Source organism: Acomys russatus, chromosome 15 (assembly GCF_903995435.1).
Source record: "Acomys russatus chromosome 15, mAcoRus1.1, whole genome shotgun sequence".
NCBI lineage: Eukaryota > Metazoa > Chordata > Mammalia > Rodentia > Muridae > Acomys > Acomys russatus.
In genome coordinates this window covers 55,984,460-56,002,948 of record NC_067151.1, presented here as the reverse complement: position 1 = coordinate 56,002,948, position 18,489 = coordinate 55,984,460, and the positions used below count along the sequence as shown (strand labels likewise).

General features: G+C 37.9%; 1 protein-coding gene across 4 annotated transcripts in view; it reads left to right on the top strand.

Annotated features, from left to right (window-relative positions):
• Nucleotides 1–18,489, top strand: part of Rbm46 (RNA binding motif protein 46) — a 33,146-nt gene that overhangs the window by 5,584 nt on the left and 9,073 nt on the right. For all 4 annotated transcript variants that reach the window (XM_051157351.1, XM_051157350.1, XM_051157352.1 and 1 more), the window contains exons 2-4: nucleotides 4,167–4,328; nucleotides 5,140–5,607; nucleotides 6,147–6,929. In XM_051157351.1, coding sequence (XP_051013308.1) covers nucleotides 4,178–4,328; nucleotides 5,140–5,607; nucleotides 6,147–6,929 — 1,402 coding nt within the window. In that variant the 5' untranslated portion in view covers nucleotides 4,167–4,177. The remainder of the gene's footprint in view (nucleotides 1–4,166; nucleotides 4,329–5,139; nucleotides 5,608–6,146; nucleotides 6,930–18,489) is intronic.

Sequence of the window (18,489 nt, the reverse complement as noted above, 5' to 3'; positions counted from 1 at the left end):
TGAATTTGGCTTGATCATTTAATAGATACTCAAATTTGCAGTGTCTAAAACTGAAGTATATTTATCTATAAAATCTCTTCTGCCTTCCTCTTTTCTCATTGCTCAAGCTCAAATTTTGTTGTTATCTTCCATTTGTCTCTCATTCAGGAAGTCTGAAAATTGTACAGGATGTCTCTTTACATGAGACTGATTCTTACACTCTGCACCTCAGATTTCAGTCTCCATCACCTTCATCACTCCGTCTACATTTGTAGCCTTCTCATTAGTGTCTGCCTTTACCCCTCTGTGTACTTCTTAACAGCAAGGTGATCCTTTTTAGCTGTTTTTAATTTTTTTCTGTTGTTCTTGGGATCGAACCCAGGGCACTGTGCTGCTGGGCAGACACTGAGCTATGTCCCCAGTCCATAGACGGGATCACGTTATTTCTGTGCTCACAGTTGGCAGTGCTTCTTCTTTAATTCTATTATAAAACGTGGAAGTTACTCAGCTCAAAAGGCGAATGCTGTACTGTAGTGAGAGCATTCCTCTTACTTTCTCTTGTTCTTTTGCTATGAATTGTACATGCCAAGCACATGTGTATCCATAGTGTGTGTGTGTGTGTGTGTGTGTGTGTGTGTGTGTGCGCGCGCGCGCGCGCACGCATGCCTGTGTGTTTGTGTTCTTACTTATAGGTGCATGAGTAGGTTCTGTGATTCTTAGATGAAAGGTTCCCTGTTTCCTTTCTCCACGAGAGCCCTTTTCCTGCTGAGAAGCTGGTACCTTCTCAGTCACATGGCTGTATGACTCAACAGTGTCATGACCCAGTCATAAGCCAGTCTGGTGAGGAGCACCTGGAGGATTCCTGGAGGTCCATGTTGGAAGGCCAGAGAAGCAGGGTTCCAATGTCAGTGGACAGTGTAGCAGTGATCACATCAGGATAGAGGATCTTGAGGACAGGATGTGAAGGCAGTCTGGCAAAAAGCAAAAGTCTTTTCTTCAGAGCTCCAGATCTCTGAACCACCCTTGGAAAGGCAGTGCTCATTTTAGGTGGGAGCTCCCACTTCAGTTAACATAATCAGGAAAATCCCTCACAGGTGTGCCCAGATATTAATGCAGGCAGTTCTTCACAATGTGCCCAGAGGTTTGTCTCATCAGCAGTTCTAGTGCAGTGGTTCTCAACCTTCCTAATGCTGCAACAACCCTTTAATGCGTTTCCTCATGTTGTGGTGACCCCTAACCACAAATTATTTTTGTTGCTACTTCATAACTATAATTTTGCTACTGTTATGAATTGTAATGTAAACCTATACATTCCAGATGTCTTAGGCAACCTTGTAAGAGGATCGATCATTCAACCCCAGAGAGGTCACTATCAACAAGTATAACCATTGCAGCTGTCTTCTGCCAATATGACTTATTAATAGATGCTTGTTTTCTGTACTAGGATATAAGCTTCAAGAGTTTTTGGTATTAATTTACTGTTATATCCCAGAAATGAGGGACACAGTTGGTAGTCAGTAAATATTTCAACTCAGCACACAAGTAAATGAAGATATTGTATGTCAGAATAATTTTCTAGGCAAGGGTGGTGTTTGAGAACAAGGTGACCTGGTTTAGAATTCCGTATATACCACTTTCCGGCTCTGGGATCTTGGACAATATAGTTTCTCTGAGGTTTTTTTTTCCTTTCTTACTGTTTTGATACTTGGAAATAATTTTCTCTTATAAAAGCACATAGCTTTTATTAGTTGTAGAGATTAGAGATTTTACTTATTATTATTAGTGTCCTTGTATTTGTAATAAGCCTGAAAGTGTAACCCTCTTATTCTTTGTTTGTAGCTGATACTGCAGTTGTGTTTTGAAGCTAGCTATCGTACAGATAAATTGAATAACTAGTTTCTGTAGTTATTTGCATATATGTGTGCATTGATATGAAGCATTCCAATATATGAATAAAATTAGCATTTCTGAATAATTGTTTTAAGATTAAAAAAAGAGTCCTAATGCTTTTACTTAGCCATCAGCTGGCTTATTTGTCAAACATTTCCTTTTTTTTTATAAGATATTTGTCCTAATAAACAGTGTAATCAGCATATTACTGAAAAAATTGAGGTACAGCATAACTAATAATTTACTATATTGATAATGAGTGAAAAGAAAGGTAATGAACCCAAGCCATCTCGCTCCAACCATGCTTACCTCTGAAGCATTCGTTGAGAGCTACGGTGATAGTCTCCCTTGCTCTAGATCAGTGGTTCTCAAACTCCCTATGCTGCGACCCTGCAATACAGATCCTCATGTTGTGCTGACCCCCAACCATAAAATTATTTTGTTGGAACTTTGTAACTATAGTTTTGCTACCATTATGAATTTTAATGTGTACATCTGATGTACAGGGTATCTGATGTGACCCACAGATTGAGAGCTGCTGCTGTAGAGCAGACTCATGGCATCTTCTCCACTCCCATTCTCTAGAGAGCCCACTATGAACCCTTGCTCATAGTCAGTTTGTATTTGTTGTGACACAGATATGTCACCCTTGAGAAATGAAAGTTGTTTCTGAAAAAACAATGTGACCTCTGCCATTTTAAGCACCTAAAAAAATTAAAATATGCTTCCATTCTCATATTTATCAAGGCACTTACTTGATCCTTATGGACATTTTTAGTAGCCCTTTTACATCTACTGTGTTAGTCAACCTTAAAAAAAGCAGTCTTATGAGAAATTATATTGGTGTGTTTAAATGAATAATGTCTAAAGAAATAATTTGTCGGGGCTGGAGAGATGGCTCAGGGGTTAAGACCACCATCTGCTCTTCCAAAGGTCCTGAGTTCAATTCCCAGCAACCACATGGTGGCTCACAACCGTCTGTAATGAGATCTGGTGCCCTCTTCTGGTGTGCAAGTGTGCACACAGGCAGAACACTGTATACATAAATAAAGAGAAAGAAGTTGTCAAAGTCGTATAGAAACAAAGGCTAAAACTGAGCTGCGCTGGCCTAAAAATATACTTCTTCCATCCTAAAATACCAACCAGGCGCAACATTGCTTAGTTTCTAATGTTACAGAAGATTGGCCATGTTCAGGGTGGTATGGCTACGAACAAAATGGACTTCTAACAATACTGTACCACAGTGACCTGGTTTCCATTTTATAATTAAGAGTATATTTGAAGCCAAGATATCTTTCACAGTCTACTCTCCATAATATGAATTTAATTTTTGTAATTATACTACTACTAAGTATGTGTGAGAGAAACACAAATATAATAATTGTTATTTTTAAAAATTAAAATACAGGGATGGGAAGATAACTCACGTGGAAAAGTACTTGCCATGTAAGTATGAGGACCTAAGTTTGAGCCCAGTTGAAAACAAAAGCAAAAACAAAAAACTGGACATGTGGCATGTACTTGTGGTTCCAGCACCAGGAGAATCACGCCCACGGTTGATTAGCGGCCACCACATGTGCATGAGCACACTAACCTCCACACGTGAAAACATCGATGTTATATAGGATGCTGAGAAAAGGCTGTGGCGCTTGCTTTATTTCCTATCCGCTCAACTAAGAAACGTCTCTTAAGCTGATGCTAATCAGATACCAATCACATTGGCTTCTCAGATGACTGATGATTGTGTGTGTCTGTCTAGTCACCCTCTGGTACCTCCTAGTAGAGACTAATAGGCAGATACGAAGGCTTTGTTTCTGGAAGCTGTTGAAACTGTTGAGGATTGCTAAGACAGTGAACCATATAGTCATCAGGCCATGTGTACTCACAGAAAACTCAGTTGGCCCATATGACAGAGTGATTTAAAACTCTGGCTCTTCAGATTGGCAGTGACCGTGGCTTCACTGATGAATGTATGTCTTCTTACTTTGTTGCATTCTTTTTACCTAACTCTCACTTCTGATTTCTCATTCTTCCTAGTCCTCTCAGCTTTACCTCCCTTTTTCCTACTCAGAATATCTAAAGGTACTGCTTATGTGAGGAGGGGCCTGAAAAGCAGTTTCCCAGTGTCTACTGCAGGAAACCTGGCAACTGCTTTGGCGGGTTTTAAAGGGGAGTAGTGAAGGTTAGCTGTCATACATGTCAGCCACAACTGTCCTTGGCTTCATGCAGTCCAAAGAAATGTTCCCCAGATGCCCAGAACTGCGCTAAGAGTTCACAGTTATTTGACTCTGTTTTAGGAATTGCAGCCATGAATGAAGAAAACACTGATGGAACAAATGGATGCAGTAAAGTACGGACTGGCACTCAGAATGAAGCCGCCTTGCTGGCTCTCATGGAAAAGACTGGCTACAACATGGTCCAAGAAAATGGGCAAAGGAAATTTGGTGGTCCTCCTCCAGGTGGGGTTTGCTTATACATGTTTAAATAAAAATTTTAACAGTCATTTAGATGAGGTGTGTATTTCCACAAGCATTCTGACCAGTCTCAGCCATGATTTGTGATTTTGAAAGAGATTATGCATTTGTCTAAAACCGTGTTCTTGTTTAAGAACTGATTGAGAAATAACTTGGTTTGGATTGAGAAATAAATCAAGATTCAGGGTCTCGGGAAAAAGTATACTCAAGGCATTAAAGGCAGGTCATTCGGGCAGGGATTTGAAAGAGCAGTGAGTAAGGCATAATATTTATATAACAAGTTTCAAAAAGGTATGGTATCTTTCCATCCTAATAATGCATTTCCTTTACTCTGACTCTCAAAATGGTTAAATAAAATTCTGGTTTCTGGTCTCCTCAGTTGCTGCATCACTCTCCACTGCTCTCCCCATCTAGTGCGCTCGAGGCAAGTGGGCACCTGTATTGTCGTTTTCTCTTCATTTCTCCTCTCCCAGATAATCCTCGTACTTAACTTTATTTGTTGTATTCAGGTCACTACACAAACTTTATTCTCAGAGATTTACTTATTTTATTAATGGTAACACGTCTTATATGACTAAATTTTCCTCTCAGAATTTTACCATTTACACATTGTCTCCTAGGATTTTGCTAAACTAAGTTTCACAAGGGAAGGAACTTTGGTTTTGTATCTCCAACATTTAGAATACTGCTTGCCACATAGGTGGCTGATAGCCTATTTGTCCAATGAGTAAATGATTCAGTTATGAATGTACCTTTTTAGAATTTAATTTTTAGGGTTTTTTCCTTCATTTTTCAGGTTGGGAAGGTCCACCTCCCCCTAGAGGCTGTGAAGTTTTTGTTGGAAAAATACCTCGTGATATGTATGAAGATGAATTGGTTCCTGTGTTTGAAAGAGCTGGGAAGATATATGAGTTTCGACTGATGATGGAATTTAGTGGTGAAAATAGAGGTTATGCTTTTGTGATGTACACTACGAAAGAAGAAGCCCAATTAGCCATCCGGATTCTTAACAATTACGAGATTCGACCAGGGAAGTTTATTGGTGTGTGTGTAAGCTTGGATAATTGCAGATTGTTTATTGGAGCAATTCCCAAAGAAAAGAAAAAGGAAGAAATTTTGGATGAAATGAAGAAAGTTACAGAAGGTGTTGTAGATGTGATTGTTTATCCAAGTGCAACTGATAAGACCAAGAACCGTGGCTTTGCGTTTGTTGAGTATGAGTCCCACAGAGCAGCTGCTATGGCCAGGAGAAAGCTGATCCCAGGTAGGATGGTCGTTTCAAAGGTTACTTTACATATCAACCCCATCATAAATATGGAAAAGCATCAGTATATTATAGAGCATTATTAGCAAGATATATAATGCCACCTGAAGATCAAGAATTATTTTATTGAGGAAGCAAATTAAATGACTATAAAGTACAAGAAATTGTTCCTACAAAATGAGTTACATTTTCTAATTAATGAATGTGTTTATACTTTAACTGATACTTTAATGTGTAGTTAACATTAACTGTTAATTATATTTAGTAAAATTTCAGAGAGCATTATTTAAATATTGCAGTAATCTTTAAGGTCTTGTTTGTCTTGCCAACTCTTAAATTTTGCCATAAGTTCTTTGCTTTAGTAAAGACTGTGGTGTGAATAGACACAAGGGGCTGGTTAGCTATATTGGTGTATGCTTGAGTTTCTGTTTACGCGGAGAGATTGTTCTGTGCAGCTCTTTACACTTGTACTCTTTGCTCTAGCTACCTTCAAATCAGCTCTTTTTTTTGTTTTGTTTTTTTGTTTTGTTTTTTTTCAGGAACGTTTCAACTCTGGGGCCACACCATTCAGGTAGATTGGGCTGATCCAGAGAAAGAAGTTGATGAGGAAACCATGCAGAGAGTTAAAGTTCTCTATGTAAGAAATCTAATGATCTCAACGACAGAGGAAACAATTAAAGCAGAATTCAATAAATTCAAGCCTGGTGCAGTGGAACGAGTAAAGAAGCTTAGGGATTATGCGTTTGTTCACTTTTTCAACCGAGAAGATGCAGTGGCTGCTATGTCTGTTATGAATGGAAAATGTATCGATGGAGCCAGTATTGAGGTAACGCTGGCAAAGCCAGTGAATAAAGAAAATACTTGGCGACAGCATCTTAATGGTCAGATCAGCCCCAATTCTGAAAATCTACTTGTATATACTAACAAAGAAGAGAGTCACTCCAAAACTCTAGGCAAGCCACCAGCTCTTCCAACTCGTCTCAATGGTCAGCATAGTCCAAGTCCCCCTGAAATTGAAAGATGTACTTACCCTTTTTTCCCTGGAACAAAGCTGACCCCAATTAGTATGTATTCTTTAAAATCCAATCATTTTAATTCTGCAGTGATGCATTTGGATTATTACTGCAACAAAAATAATTGGGCACCACCAGAATATTACTTATATTCAACAACCAGTCAGGATGGAAAAGTACTCTTGGTGTATAAGATAGTCATTCCTGCGATTGCAAATGGATCCCAGAGCTACTTTATGCCTGATAAACTCTGCACTACGCTGGAAGACGCAAAGGAACTAGCAGCCCAGTTCACGCTGCTTCATTTGGGTAAGTTTAGAAGTAGTTGGCCTGTTGACATTAGAAAATACTGTAATAGGTTATACAGTTGTTGATTTGAACTCGAAACAGTAGTGCCCAGTCTCTAAATTGATCTGAGTCCTTGGAGACCAGAGCAGGAGGACCACAAGTTCAAAACTCAATTCATTTTCCTGAGACTTGACTCCTGTATAATTTTCTTATATTTTTGCTTTTTGAGCGCTGTTGACCTAGAGGGAGCTTCAGCTTGGGTTATAGTTATGGCCTGTGTCATGACTTTATTGTCTGCTAGTGACTAATCCTCATTTGACAACCAGTCTGATGCGTGTCACAGAATTGGTTACACGAACCAGTTTTAATTCTATCCTTGCATGTTTGGTGAAGTCTACACAATGAATTTTTAGTTGGAAGGGTTAGATCCATAAAATCACAGATGTTTCGTGTGGATCATGTATAAACATAGCTTTATGCTCACCAATCTGGAAATTTGTTATGACTCATGAAAGGCAAAAAGCATCATTAAGAGAGATTGATGACAATTCTCTTTAAATTTCATGTTTTTAAAGCACTCCATTTTCTTAAATGTTGTTGGAATGATTGAGAATTAGGATATACAAAACTTGCTTGCTTGATAGTCTAAAGAAAAAGTTATTATAAGCCTCTAGAATTGTCCTAATACTTACTATATTTATAGCATATTTTTATAGAGACAGAAGTTTGCCCATCCATTTGCCTCAAAAAATTAAGATTCTGCATGGAGCCAGAAGCTTGTCATTAGCCTTTTAGCTTCCTTCTGGGGATGCTTTTAAGTTCAGTTCACTATTACTGACCTAAGAAAAGATAGAGTAGTCCTGGTTTGTTTTATGTAAGGATAAAATTAGCTGTGTGTCTCAGTTATGCTTTCTATTGCTCCATAAAACACCGTGACCAAAAGCAACCTATGGCACACACTTCACATCACAGTCTATTATCAAAGGCAGTCAGGAGCTCAAGAGGAACCTGGGAGCAAGAGATGTGGAGGAATGGCATTTACTGACTGTCTCCATGGCTTGCTCAGTCTGCCTTGTCTACAGCACCTAGGACTGCCAGCCCGGAGGTGGCATCATCCAGTCAGCTGGGCCCTTCCACACCAGTCATATATCAAGGAACTGCACCAGAGGCTGTACACAAGACAGTTTGGTGGGACAGTTTCTCAACTGAGAATCCTCCTTCCTTAATGAGTCTAGCCTGTGTCAAGTTTACATAAAATTAGCCAGCACTCTGGCACATCTGTCCAACCGGTCACATTTTGACACAGTATTGTCTTAGACAAAGATCACACTTCAGAGCTGCACAAGTGAGGGTAAAAATTTGCAAAGCAAATCTTGATGTTTAGAGTAAGTTTACAGTTTTGTGTTGGGCTATATCTATAGAAACACGGGGATATATATATATATGTATATGTATATATGTATATATATATTACATGTGCCACAGATTAGACACCTGCTACAGTGTACATGTAGATCATTTATATCACTTACTTTAGATTTTTACAAGTTTTGTATCAGAACTTTTAATTTGAAAAATAGAAGAGTTTGGATTTTATCAATTTTTTGTTTCTGTTCATCACTAGGGAGAATAGTTAATAGAATGTTATTAGTATTTATTAAAAGAAATTGGCCTGAGACGTAGCCTTAGCAGGTGCATGGCCCTGTGCTAAATCCTCAGACTTCCAAAAAAAATTATAGTAAACCCTAGAGCACATTAGGATATGGTAACTAGGTCTGAGGCTGTGAATAGGGAGCACAGTGCAGCAGTACTTAACTGTGCTTGACCAGAGGCTAACGGGAGGCTGTTGGAAACACTGCTCAGGGGAGTGGAACAGGAGGGAAAGGAAGTGGGAAATCTGGATGGGGAATTTAGGAAGCCTCGTCAGAAAGCGTATGTGAGCTTGTTAGAGACCAGGGTCAGGAAATGTGTGGAGAGGAGATGGCGCTGTGTACCACAAGGCAGTTACGTGCCAGTGTATGTGTTCTCCCTCGCTCTCTCCTACAGTGATACAGGATCCTTAATGCAGGCTTACAGAGCTGTTGCCCTCCTTTCCAGCACAGCTTTCCCTTAGGCAAATGGTGACAGATTTTATGCCACAGTTCAGGCTTGGGGATAGTGCGTGGCAACGGTGGAGAAGTGATAGTGGGGGTGAGTTTCTAGTGAGTTTACCAAACACTGCTTTTCTTTTTTTCTTGAGGTTTTGAGAGGTTGTTACTGATTCTTAAGACTACTTCAAATAGAGTTTTTAAAATATTAAAATACATGCTTTGGCTCTATTTTTAAAAAGCATTTCAGAAACCCAAATTTGCAGACACTATGAGTCACTAAAAGCTATTTTCCTTGGATATAGTAATTTTTCTCAATTTGTTTTGATATTCCGTATAGTCCTACTAATTTAGGGCTTTTTTTTATTTCATTCAACATTATCCAGTTTTTTGGATTTTTTTTGTTTTGTTTTGTTTTGTTTTTGGTGGGTTTTTCTTTGACAGTTCTAAGCAGCTGTTTCCCAGCAAGGCAAACCCAGTCTGGCCTAGTGAGAGTTGACTATCTTGTATGTGAGACATACATATAACTGCTTATTTTGCGTCTCTTCAGGGATGTGATGTTAATATCCATATAGTTTCCACATAATCTTAGACTTTTGTCCTATTTTTCAAGTTTGAAAACTTGAATAGGAGCTAAAAGATGCTGCATGTTTAAATGACCAACGTGGAGTCCTTTAGGGACAGGGGCCACTTGGGTGGATATTACCTGCCATGCTATTCCTTCACGGAACTTGATCTGAAGCGCCTTCCAGCAGTTAACAACGCAGGCTTCTGTCCCATCGGAAGGAAGCAAGCTCTTCTGACGAAAACGCCTTTGGAGAAGGAAGGCCAAAGGAGGGGTAACCTCCAATAGAAGGCCCTTATTTTCACTTCAGAAGTAGAGCCTGTCAGTAGCTTCATGTCAGAAACCTTCCTTGTCTCGGTCATCCATTGGAAGAAGCAGTGATGCATTCATTTACCTATTACTAGAAATACAGTGCTTATCTTTTAAAACTAAGATTTTGCTTCATGTGAAATAAGTATGATATATTCAGGGAGTTTACCTATTTATTATGTAGGTTTCTGAGACAGGAACTTGCTGTATTGGGCTTAAACTGGCTTTAAACTTGACTTCTTTCTGGTTCAGCCTTCTGAAGTCAGCAAGTTTAATGGGTCAAATGTAGATGGGCAGGTTAGGATAACAAGTCCAATACTTAACATTTGGTCAGTGGAGACAGTTGAGATTATTCATTATCACCTCTTTAAAGATATGACTCAGTTTTGAATATGGGCCTGTCAGTTCATTGCCATTGCTTTTCTAGATGATTACTTTTTTTTTTTTTTTTTTCAAAACAAAATTGCTAGAAAACAGAGGAGAGAGGTAGACATCATAGTTGTTGCTATGAATGACCTCATTAAGTAATGTATTAACAGCTCACTCCAGGCAAGGCGCGTCCTCCCTTGTTGCAGTGTGTGCTGGTCACTGACATCAGTGGCAGTTCTTTCTTGTGTCACTACTTGGTGGTTTTAAAAGAGGGCTAAGAGTCTCTGTTAGAAAGATTCTTGTGTCACTACATGTAGCTCTGGAAAGGTTTCCTTTGGTGATCTCTGGCAGATTTTAAGAGTAACTGAAGAAACTGAGAAGCTGTGGCATTAGTTAATCGAACTTTCATCTTTCTGTTTAAAACAACTTACCGTATGGCTTTCCAGGTTGTACTTGCTTTTTCTCTGAGCAAGTAATTTTCTAGATAAGTCTGGTTTTTAGAAACATTTTATGTCAATATTCATGTTTTTAATATCACTGCTTTTGTCTTTATTTAAAATAGTCCACAGCTGATATATATTGCATCTTGTATTTGATTTGAAATGACCCATACATTTTTTCCCTAATTGTTGAATGGAATTTTGTAAATATTTTATTTTCTGTTTCTCATGTAAATTAGGTTTCAGTTTCTCTCTCACACAACTTTAGCTAGATGCTGAGGAAAAAGTATTACTACTGTGAGGTTTTACTTGAAAGATAACTGGTGCTTTTTTCTCATGAGCTATTATTTCCAGATTGATGGGCAAAGTGTAAAACATAAGCAGGATTTTAGATTTAGAAAATTTGTCAATAAATTGTTTTGAAATAGAAAACTTTAGCTTTTTATTAAAAATAATTTTAGTACATATTTAAGCTAAATATAAAATAATGATTATATTACAATAGAAGCTTTTATTATAAATAGAAGAAAATACTTTCTCAATATATTCCGTCTAGATTTAAGTAGAGATTTTTCATACTGTCTCAAGCTGGTACTTAAAAGAATAGTTAAATTTGCTATGAAATCCACCTTATTAATGAGAAGTAGCCATCAGTTTGAACATTTTACACAATTAATTTTCACATGACCAAATGATAAGACCAAAATTCCATTAACTCAACTATGTGTCTTTGACCCTTGAAGAGGGACCACTTCTTTTGAAATGTACCCATATATTCCTATTGGAATTTATCTTTCTTTAAGATTCTTTGATGACCTTAATATTCGTTATAATTCTTATCTTGATAGTACTTATCTTAATTAATGGGCCACAAATACTATGCAGTTAATATGAATGAAGCAGCTTAGTGGAGGACTAACACCAAAGCACAAAAGTCCTGTCATTTAATTAGGCATCAGCAGTGTGAATGTAGATGGGTATATGAGTGATTTGGTCTTCAGACTTAAACACCTTCAGCTCTAAAATGTCAGGGTTATTTGCTAGGCTCTTTTTTTAGGAATTTGTTTTAGGATTTTTTTTTTTTTTTTTAAATTGGAGACAGGGTCTTGCTTTGTAACTCTTGCTAGGTCTTCTGAGTGCTGGGATTAAGGGAGTGCACCACCACACCTGGTTGGTTGATCTTTCTCTCTCTTGATATTTTTTGAGACAGGGTTTCTCTGTGTTAGCCTTGGCTATCCTAGACTTGATTTGTAGACCAGGCTGGCCTCGAACTCACAGAGATCTGCTGGCCTCTGCCTCCCAAGTGCTGGGGAGTACAGGAGTGTGCCACCACATCCAGCTCACACCTGGTTTCTAAGAATTCTTTCTATCTCACAAATTTATAGTTTTGTTTAAATTGTTAAAGGGTGTGTTCAAATATTTGTGTAGGACCAAAAATATCACCTCAGCATATTTATAGTCTGCCAGCATACGTATTTGCGTCCTGATAATTTAAAATCAGGAGCTTCTTTTCTAAACGTAACCCTTATCACAAATCAGTTCTTTATATAATTGGAAACTGTGTATACCCTCCCCGGTTTTGAGATAAGTCTCAACTGTGTAACTCCTAGAAAGTCTGCCTGCCTCTGCCTCCTGACTGCTAGCGTCTGTATGTTCTTCATAGCTGAACAACACTAAGAAAAGTGAGTCAGTCATGGAGCTCTTTTGTGATGGCACATCCTTTTGGCTTTTCTCTGCCAATTTAATCCCTCCCTTCCTTCCCTCCCTCCCTCCCTCCCTCCCTTCCTTTCACTTTTTTCCAAGATAGGCTTTCTCTGTGTAGCCTTGGCTGTCCTGGACTGCACTCCGCTGACCAGGCCTCCGTCTCCTGAGTGCTGGGATTAAAGGCATGCACCACCACTGCATGGCTTCCCTTAAACTGCAGTCAAACCAAGATTGTAAGATTCCATGAAACAATTATTTGGAAGTTCAGAAAAATTTTTGTAACAGGATCTAGAAAACTAGTGATACGTATTCCAGGCTAATAGTTGTTCCATAGTTTTATGTATTACTTAATGCTTAAACTGCTTAAAGTGGTTTCTTATAATTTTGCTTATAAATTAAATTAGTTTAATCCTTTATGGTACAGTTTCTTAGTATCTTTGTACAGGATGTATGTGGATGTCTCTGTGACCACCGTGGCCATCAGAGTAACATTCTGCAGGAGGCAAGAAGGTAGTTTTGTTGAATATGACTAAATAGCTTGTAATGGTTTAAACTTCGGGAGTCTGACCCCAGGTAATTTATTTTAGTGATATTTAAACACATTTGGTGAAAATTTTCCTGGCAATAATTAACCATTCCCATGTGTACAATAAAGCTTAAGATGTGACTACACTGAAACTCTTTGTGAAATACATGTGACCTCTTCCATGAAGACGGGGTCTGTAGATTGACTACATATGACACTTTCCAAAAACATAGGTTCTACTTGTCACAGTGAGAGTATGGGGGAGGATGCAAACCACACAGTGCAAATGTCACCAAGCTGTAAACCATGTCCACTCCCAGCCTTCTGGGTAGTAACAGTTCATGCATCGCTCCCTTTGAAGGAACAATCCTGGGTTTAACATTCCTGGTTCCCCTAGTGCACATGTGTGTGCACCAAGACCTCTGTGCCTTCTACATCTTTGTCTAAGACGTCCCCGAAATCCTTACTTTAATATACTTATTTTCAACACTAACTATTTTGTATTGTAATTGATTTTCTAATTTTGTTATTGATCTAATTTATTTATTAATTTATTCTAATTTTGTTTAAAATTCTCCCTTTAGGTTAAATATTCAAATATATTACAGCACATGGTGGTTGGATGGCAACAGCAATTCATAGTTCTGCCACATGGTGTCGCCTAAATACGTTATTTAGTGTAGCTTTAAAATGAGGTTTTTTTTTTTTTTTTTTATGTTGCTCTTATTTTAACCTCCTTCATTTTCTTTTTGATTGTAGTCTGAGATACTAGTATGAAACATGGATGGTAGTTTTCCTCAGCCAGTATTTTCTGCTTCATTAGTATTTAATATGCAAAAACAGCTTTTGCTGAGGCAATGTAATGTAGTGCATGGACTAATGACTAGGGACAGGTGTTGACAGTCAGGGCTTTTACTGACAAGAACTTATTTTGTGTGTGTGTGTGTGTGTGTGTGTGTGTTTTTTTTTTTTTTTCTTGCTGAGAAAGGGTCTCATGAAGCCCTGCTGCCCTCAAACTATTTAGTTAAGACTGACCTTAAACACCCCGTCATCCTTCTGCCTCTACCAACCCCACCCCCCAAAGCTGGGATTAGGAATGTTTGTTACTGTGTCTCTCCACTTTGTGCTTATGATATTCTACAATTTTTTGTTTGTTTTGTTTTGTTTTTTGTTTTTTGTTTTGGTTTTTCGAGACAGGATCTCTCTGTGTAGCTTGGCTGTCCTGGACTCACTTTGTAGACCAGGCTGGCCTCGAACTCACAGCGATCCGCCTGCCTCTGCCTCCCGAGTGCTGGGATTAAAGGCATGTGCCACCATGCCTGGCTGGAGAGATGGCTCAGCCGTTAAAGGCTAGGCTCACAACCATAGATATTCTACAGTTATTCATACACCTTTGCTTAGAGTCACTGGCTTCAAATCAGGTAGACTCCTAGGAGCTGGCATCTGAGGTATCAGTCCTAGAGCTCATCTTCTTGTGCAGACGTTCTCTTGCCAAGCTCCGCAGCACGTTGTCTCAGGAATAACTGGCTTGTCTCTAGGCTTACAAGAGGAAGCACAGTTGCTTCAAACCTTAGTCACCCAGTCAATTAGAAGTTTCAAGAAACGAGATTGTCAGTAACTACTTGGGTGTTTTTGCTCTTTAAAGTGGTTATTATTGGGTGGATTTGTACTAACTACACATGGGCCGTTATTTGCCTCCTGGAAAGTTATACTTCAACTATGATACCTGTATTGGGTTTTTATATAGGCAGTAGCTCAAGTCTTATGGGAGTAATTTGCTGGGTAGCTGAATATAACCTATTAAGTACTGAGCTGCTCCAGTAATCATAGTATCATAGCACATTGGTAATAGAATGATTTGTGTTATAATTCTAAGTTAATAATTCAGACCAACAAGCATATAGGATGTTGCAGAAAAGAAGGCTCAGCAGAGTGCTTGCTGCTCTTCCAGAGGACTCTCAGGGTTTATCCTTAGACCCATGCCAGATGGCTCACAGCAGCTGAAGAGGATCCATTGTCACCCTCTTTTGGCTTGTAAGGGCACTGTACATGCACAGTGCTAATGTACACATAATTTAAAACATTAAGGTCTTCAAAGAGCTTATTAGACTGGGACTGGTTTATAGCTTAGTTTTAGATTCTATTTTTAGTATCTTATCTGCTACATAATCCCCTCTGCCCAGAAAAAGTGCGTAGGTCCACAGTCGCTGCAAAACATTAGCTGGCTGTCCTTGTATTGCCTAATGCTCTGGTAATTCTTCATGGACCCAGCCTTCTGTTATGTATTTAAAATAGTGTAACTTGGGACTTGGTGTGTCCTGCTTGTCTTGCACGTAACCTGGGTTTGTTGTGTCATCCAGAGGCTCAGGCATCTGCAGCTCTAGTCCTGGGAGATCAGTTCCTTACTCCTGCCATGTATACACACTAGGCTTACACCCAGCACACACACTGTGCAAGTCAACACTTGCAGAATATAAAAACAAATAACAAATTAAAAATACATGTTTTGTTTAGGTAGGGGCTACATTTTATGTAGTTGACAAATCAACATGAATTAATAAAAAATGTAAACCCAGGATAGAAAAGTTTAGTTTTTTTTTTTAAATACAAGAGATGTCCATAGTTATTTTTACTTTTTTAACTCATATTTTTACATGTATTATATGTTCTTTTGATATTGTATTGGTAATTCTGTTTTGTTTGTAGATTATATGTGGCCATTCTTATTCAAATCTCCGCAGTGGCCTTGGGACATCTAACTGAATCTGAAGTGAATGACTGATTATATATTGGAAGATTTTGAGCATACCTTGTTTACAAGCTAGGCTTGGGATTTAAAGTTTGTAGGGTTCCTTGCCAGTCAATGATTATATATGTGTGTGTGTGTGTGTGTGTGTGTGTGTGTGTATACATATATATGTGTGTATATATATATCATATCAGGGTAGCAAATGATAGGTCTTTTACCATCCAGGTTCTAGATATATTTCATGTTCTCTTGTTCTTCATCCTTTGGTTATGTTGTATTTCAGTACATATAACCATATAAGTTATCAGTATAAATATGTTTAACTTTTTCATTGTTGCTCAAGCGCATACAGTGGCTTTGCTATTTTAGTGTATTGTGAAGTCCTGATTCTAATTTGAATGCTCTGTCATTTGGTGCCACCCTTCCCATCCTACCCTGGATGTGTACCTGCTGCTTTGATCATCTCTCCTTTCATCTCACTAGTCTCTAGCTAGCTCTGCTTGGAATCTTGGAATGTTCTGCTTACCCTCCTCTGTGTAGCTCTCTGCATTAAGCCTCTTGGATATGCTAGCCTCAAATGATTTGTTCTGTAGTACAATATCAGGCTACAGTTTAATGGAGGAATTTTATCTGGCTCTTTATTTATTATTAGGTAGTTTATTTTTTTTTAATATGATCTTGCTGTACAGTTTGTGCTGGTCTTTGAACTCAATATGTATCCCAGGCTAGCCTCAAAATTGTAATCTTCCTGCCTCCATTTCTGATGCTAGGTTTATAGTCATGTGCCACCATGCCTTTTAAACAGTTTTGGTCCATAAAGATTTATAAAGTCAAGGGATTTTGTGCGTGGAGAATTGGTTGTTCTATCTCCTTTGTACAAGTGAATGCTCTGTCATTTGTTACTCCTTTGTAGTAGTGCTTTTCAAATAACTTAAAGTGATACATATGCTATAAGGTTGAAAGAGTCTGAGGAAAATCAATTTTTGCTGTGCTTTGGGTAGAAGGAAGAAAGAATTGGAAAAGAAATATCCATGATATGGAGTTGTTAGGCACAGACACAGGAGTATTTAAAGTATTGAGTGATGTAATGGTGGTTAATACTGAGTGAGTTGTGTGTTCTACTGAAGTAGAAATCTATCAGCATATAATCTTCAAAATGATCATAAAACGACTGTTTCAGTTATTAGCAACATTGAGCATATTATTGAGACATGGATTTGGATATATGTATATTATATATAAAAAAGGACACATAATTTATATGTATAGTAGGGAAATGGAGGAATGTAATTTTACTAATTTTTAATGTGTCTCAGGAAATTAATGTAAGTCAGCAGATATGGTCTAGAGTAATATAGTCATTTAATATGTAGATTAACAATAAATAATTGTATATCTTCTATGTTGTGTGTGTGGCTGGCTGTATACATGCAGCACATGTGTGCACATGTGTTTAGGTTTTTGTTTTTTGTTTTTGTCAAATGAACACAAGCTAGCTAGCATTATTTGGGAAGAGGGAACCTCCATTAGCTAGGCCAATGAGCAAGTCTGTAGGACATTTCTTGATAAACAATTGATGAGCCGAGCCCAGTGGGTGGTGCCATGCCTGGGCAGGTGGTCCTGGGCTACAGAAGAACACAGGCTAAGCAAGCTATGAAGAGCAAGTCTGTAAACAGCATTCATCCATGGTCTTTGTTTCAGTTCCTGCCTCCATGTTCTTGCCTTATGAGTTCTTTTCCTGACTTCCCTTCAGGATGTGATTGGGACCATAAGATAAAATTAACCCTTTCCCTCCTAAGTTGCTTTTGATCATGGTTTTTTATAATAGAAAGCAAACGAGAAAACAATATAATTGGAACATTAACACCCTGAACACTTGTTTAAACCTCATAAATAATCGACAAATTCTGTATATTATTGTGTGTGTGTGTGTGTGTGTGTGTGTGTGTGTGTGTGTGTGTGTGTTGGTGGGATTGAATGAATGAATACTCACTTGAAGGCCAGAGGAGCAAAACCAGAGACAAGATCTTATATAGTGATATTTCTACTTAGTTTATTTTTCTGCTATATAATACAAAATTAAAAATAATACACTGAGTGATTCTCATTCTAGAGGTCTGCTTCCTGTTTTTGACTGTCATTTATTCTATTCCTGAATTTTTGACATTTCTTTTTCTATTCACCAGTCTCTTGAAAAGTAAATAATCTCCTTAAAATGTTTCTCAGACTACATTCACTAGTAATTGCTACCTTTAAGTAAGAAATAACCCCAATAAATTGTGAATTAAATTGGACCAGCACACCTGTAAATTGTAGTCTCGTGTTTGACAATAAACTGAGATACTTCCTTATAGTTTTTGGCTTTCCTCTAAGAATTGTCATTATCTTTATTATGCTAAAAGCATTTGTAATTAATTGATGGTGATTTAAATATAAATTCCAGGTTTTTTCTCTGTTAGACTGGTTCTCATTGAAATTAAAGCTATAAACTAAATTATAAAACTCTAGTTGAATAGATGTCAAGGATGTTATGGAGAGAAAGTGGTTTTTGTATTTTATAGTGTTTCTATTTCACATTTGTACTGAAAATAGCCATTAGAGTTTCAATAATCTTCATGGTTGGGATCTTTCCTACTTTATGTGTTGTCTGGTTTTGATAACCTCTTATAATCAATGATTTTGTATTTTGTCACAATTATATATTATGAACTTTTTTTCATATCAATAGGTGGCATTATATTCTCCAGGGGTTTTGCTTTTTATTTTACTAGTTATTCATTACATGTAAACTAAGTGTACACATTGTGTTGTCTTAGTGACACCAAGTGTGTA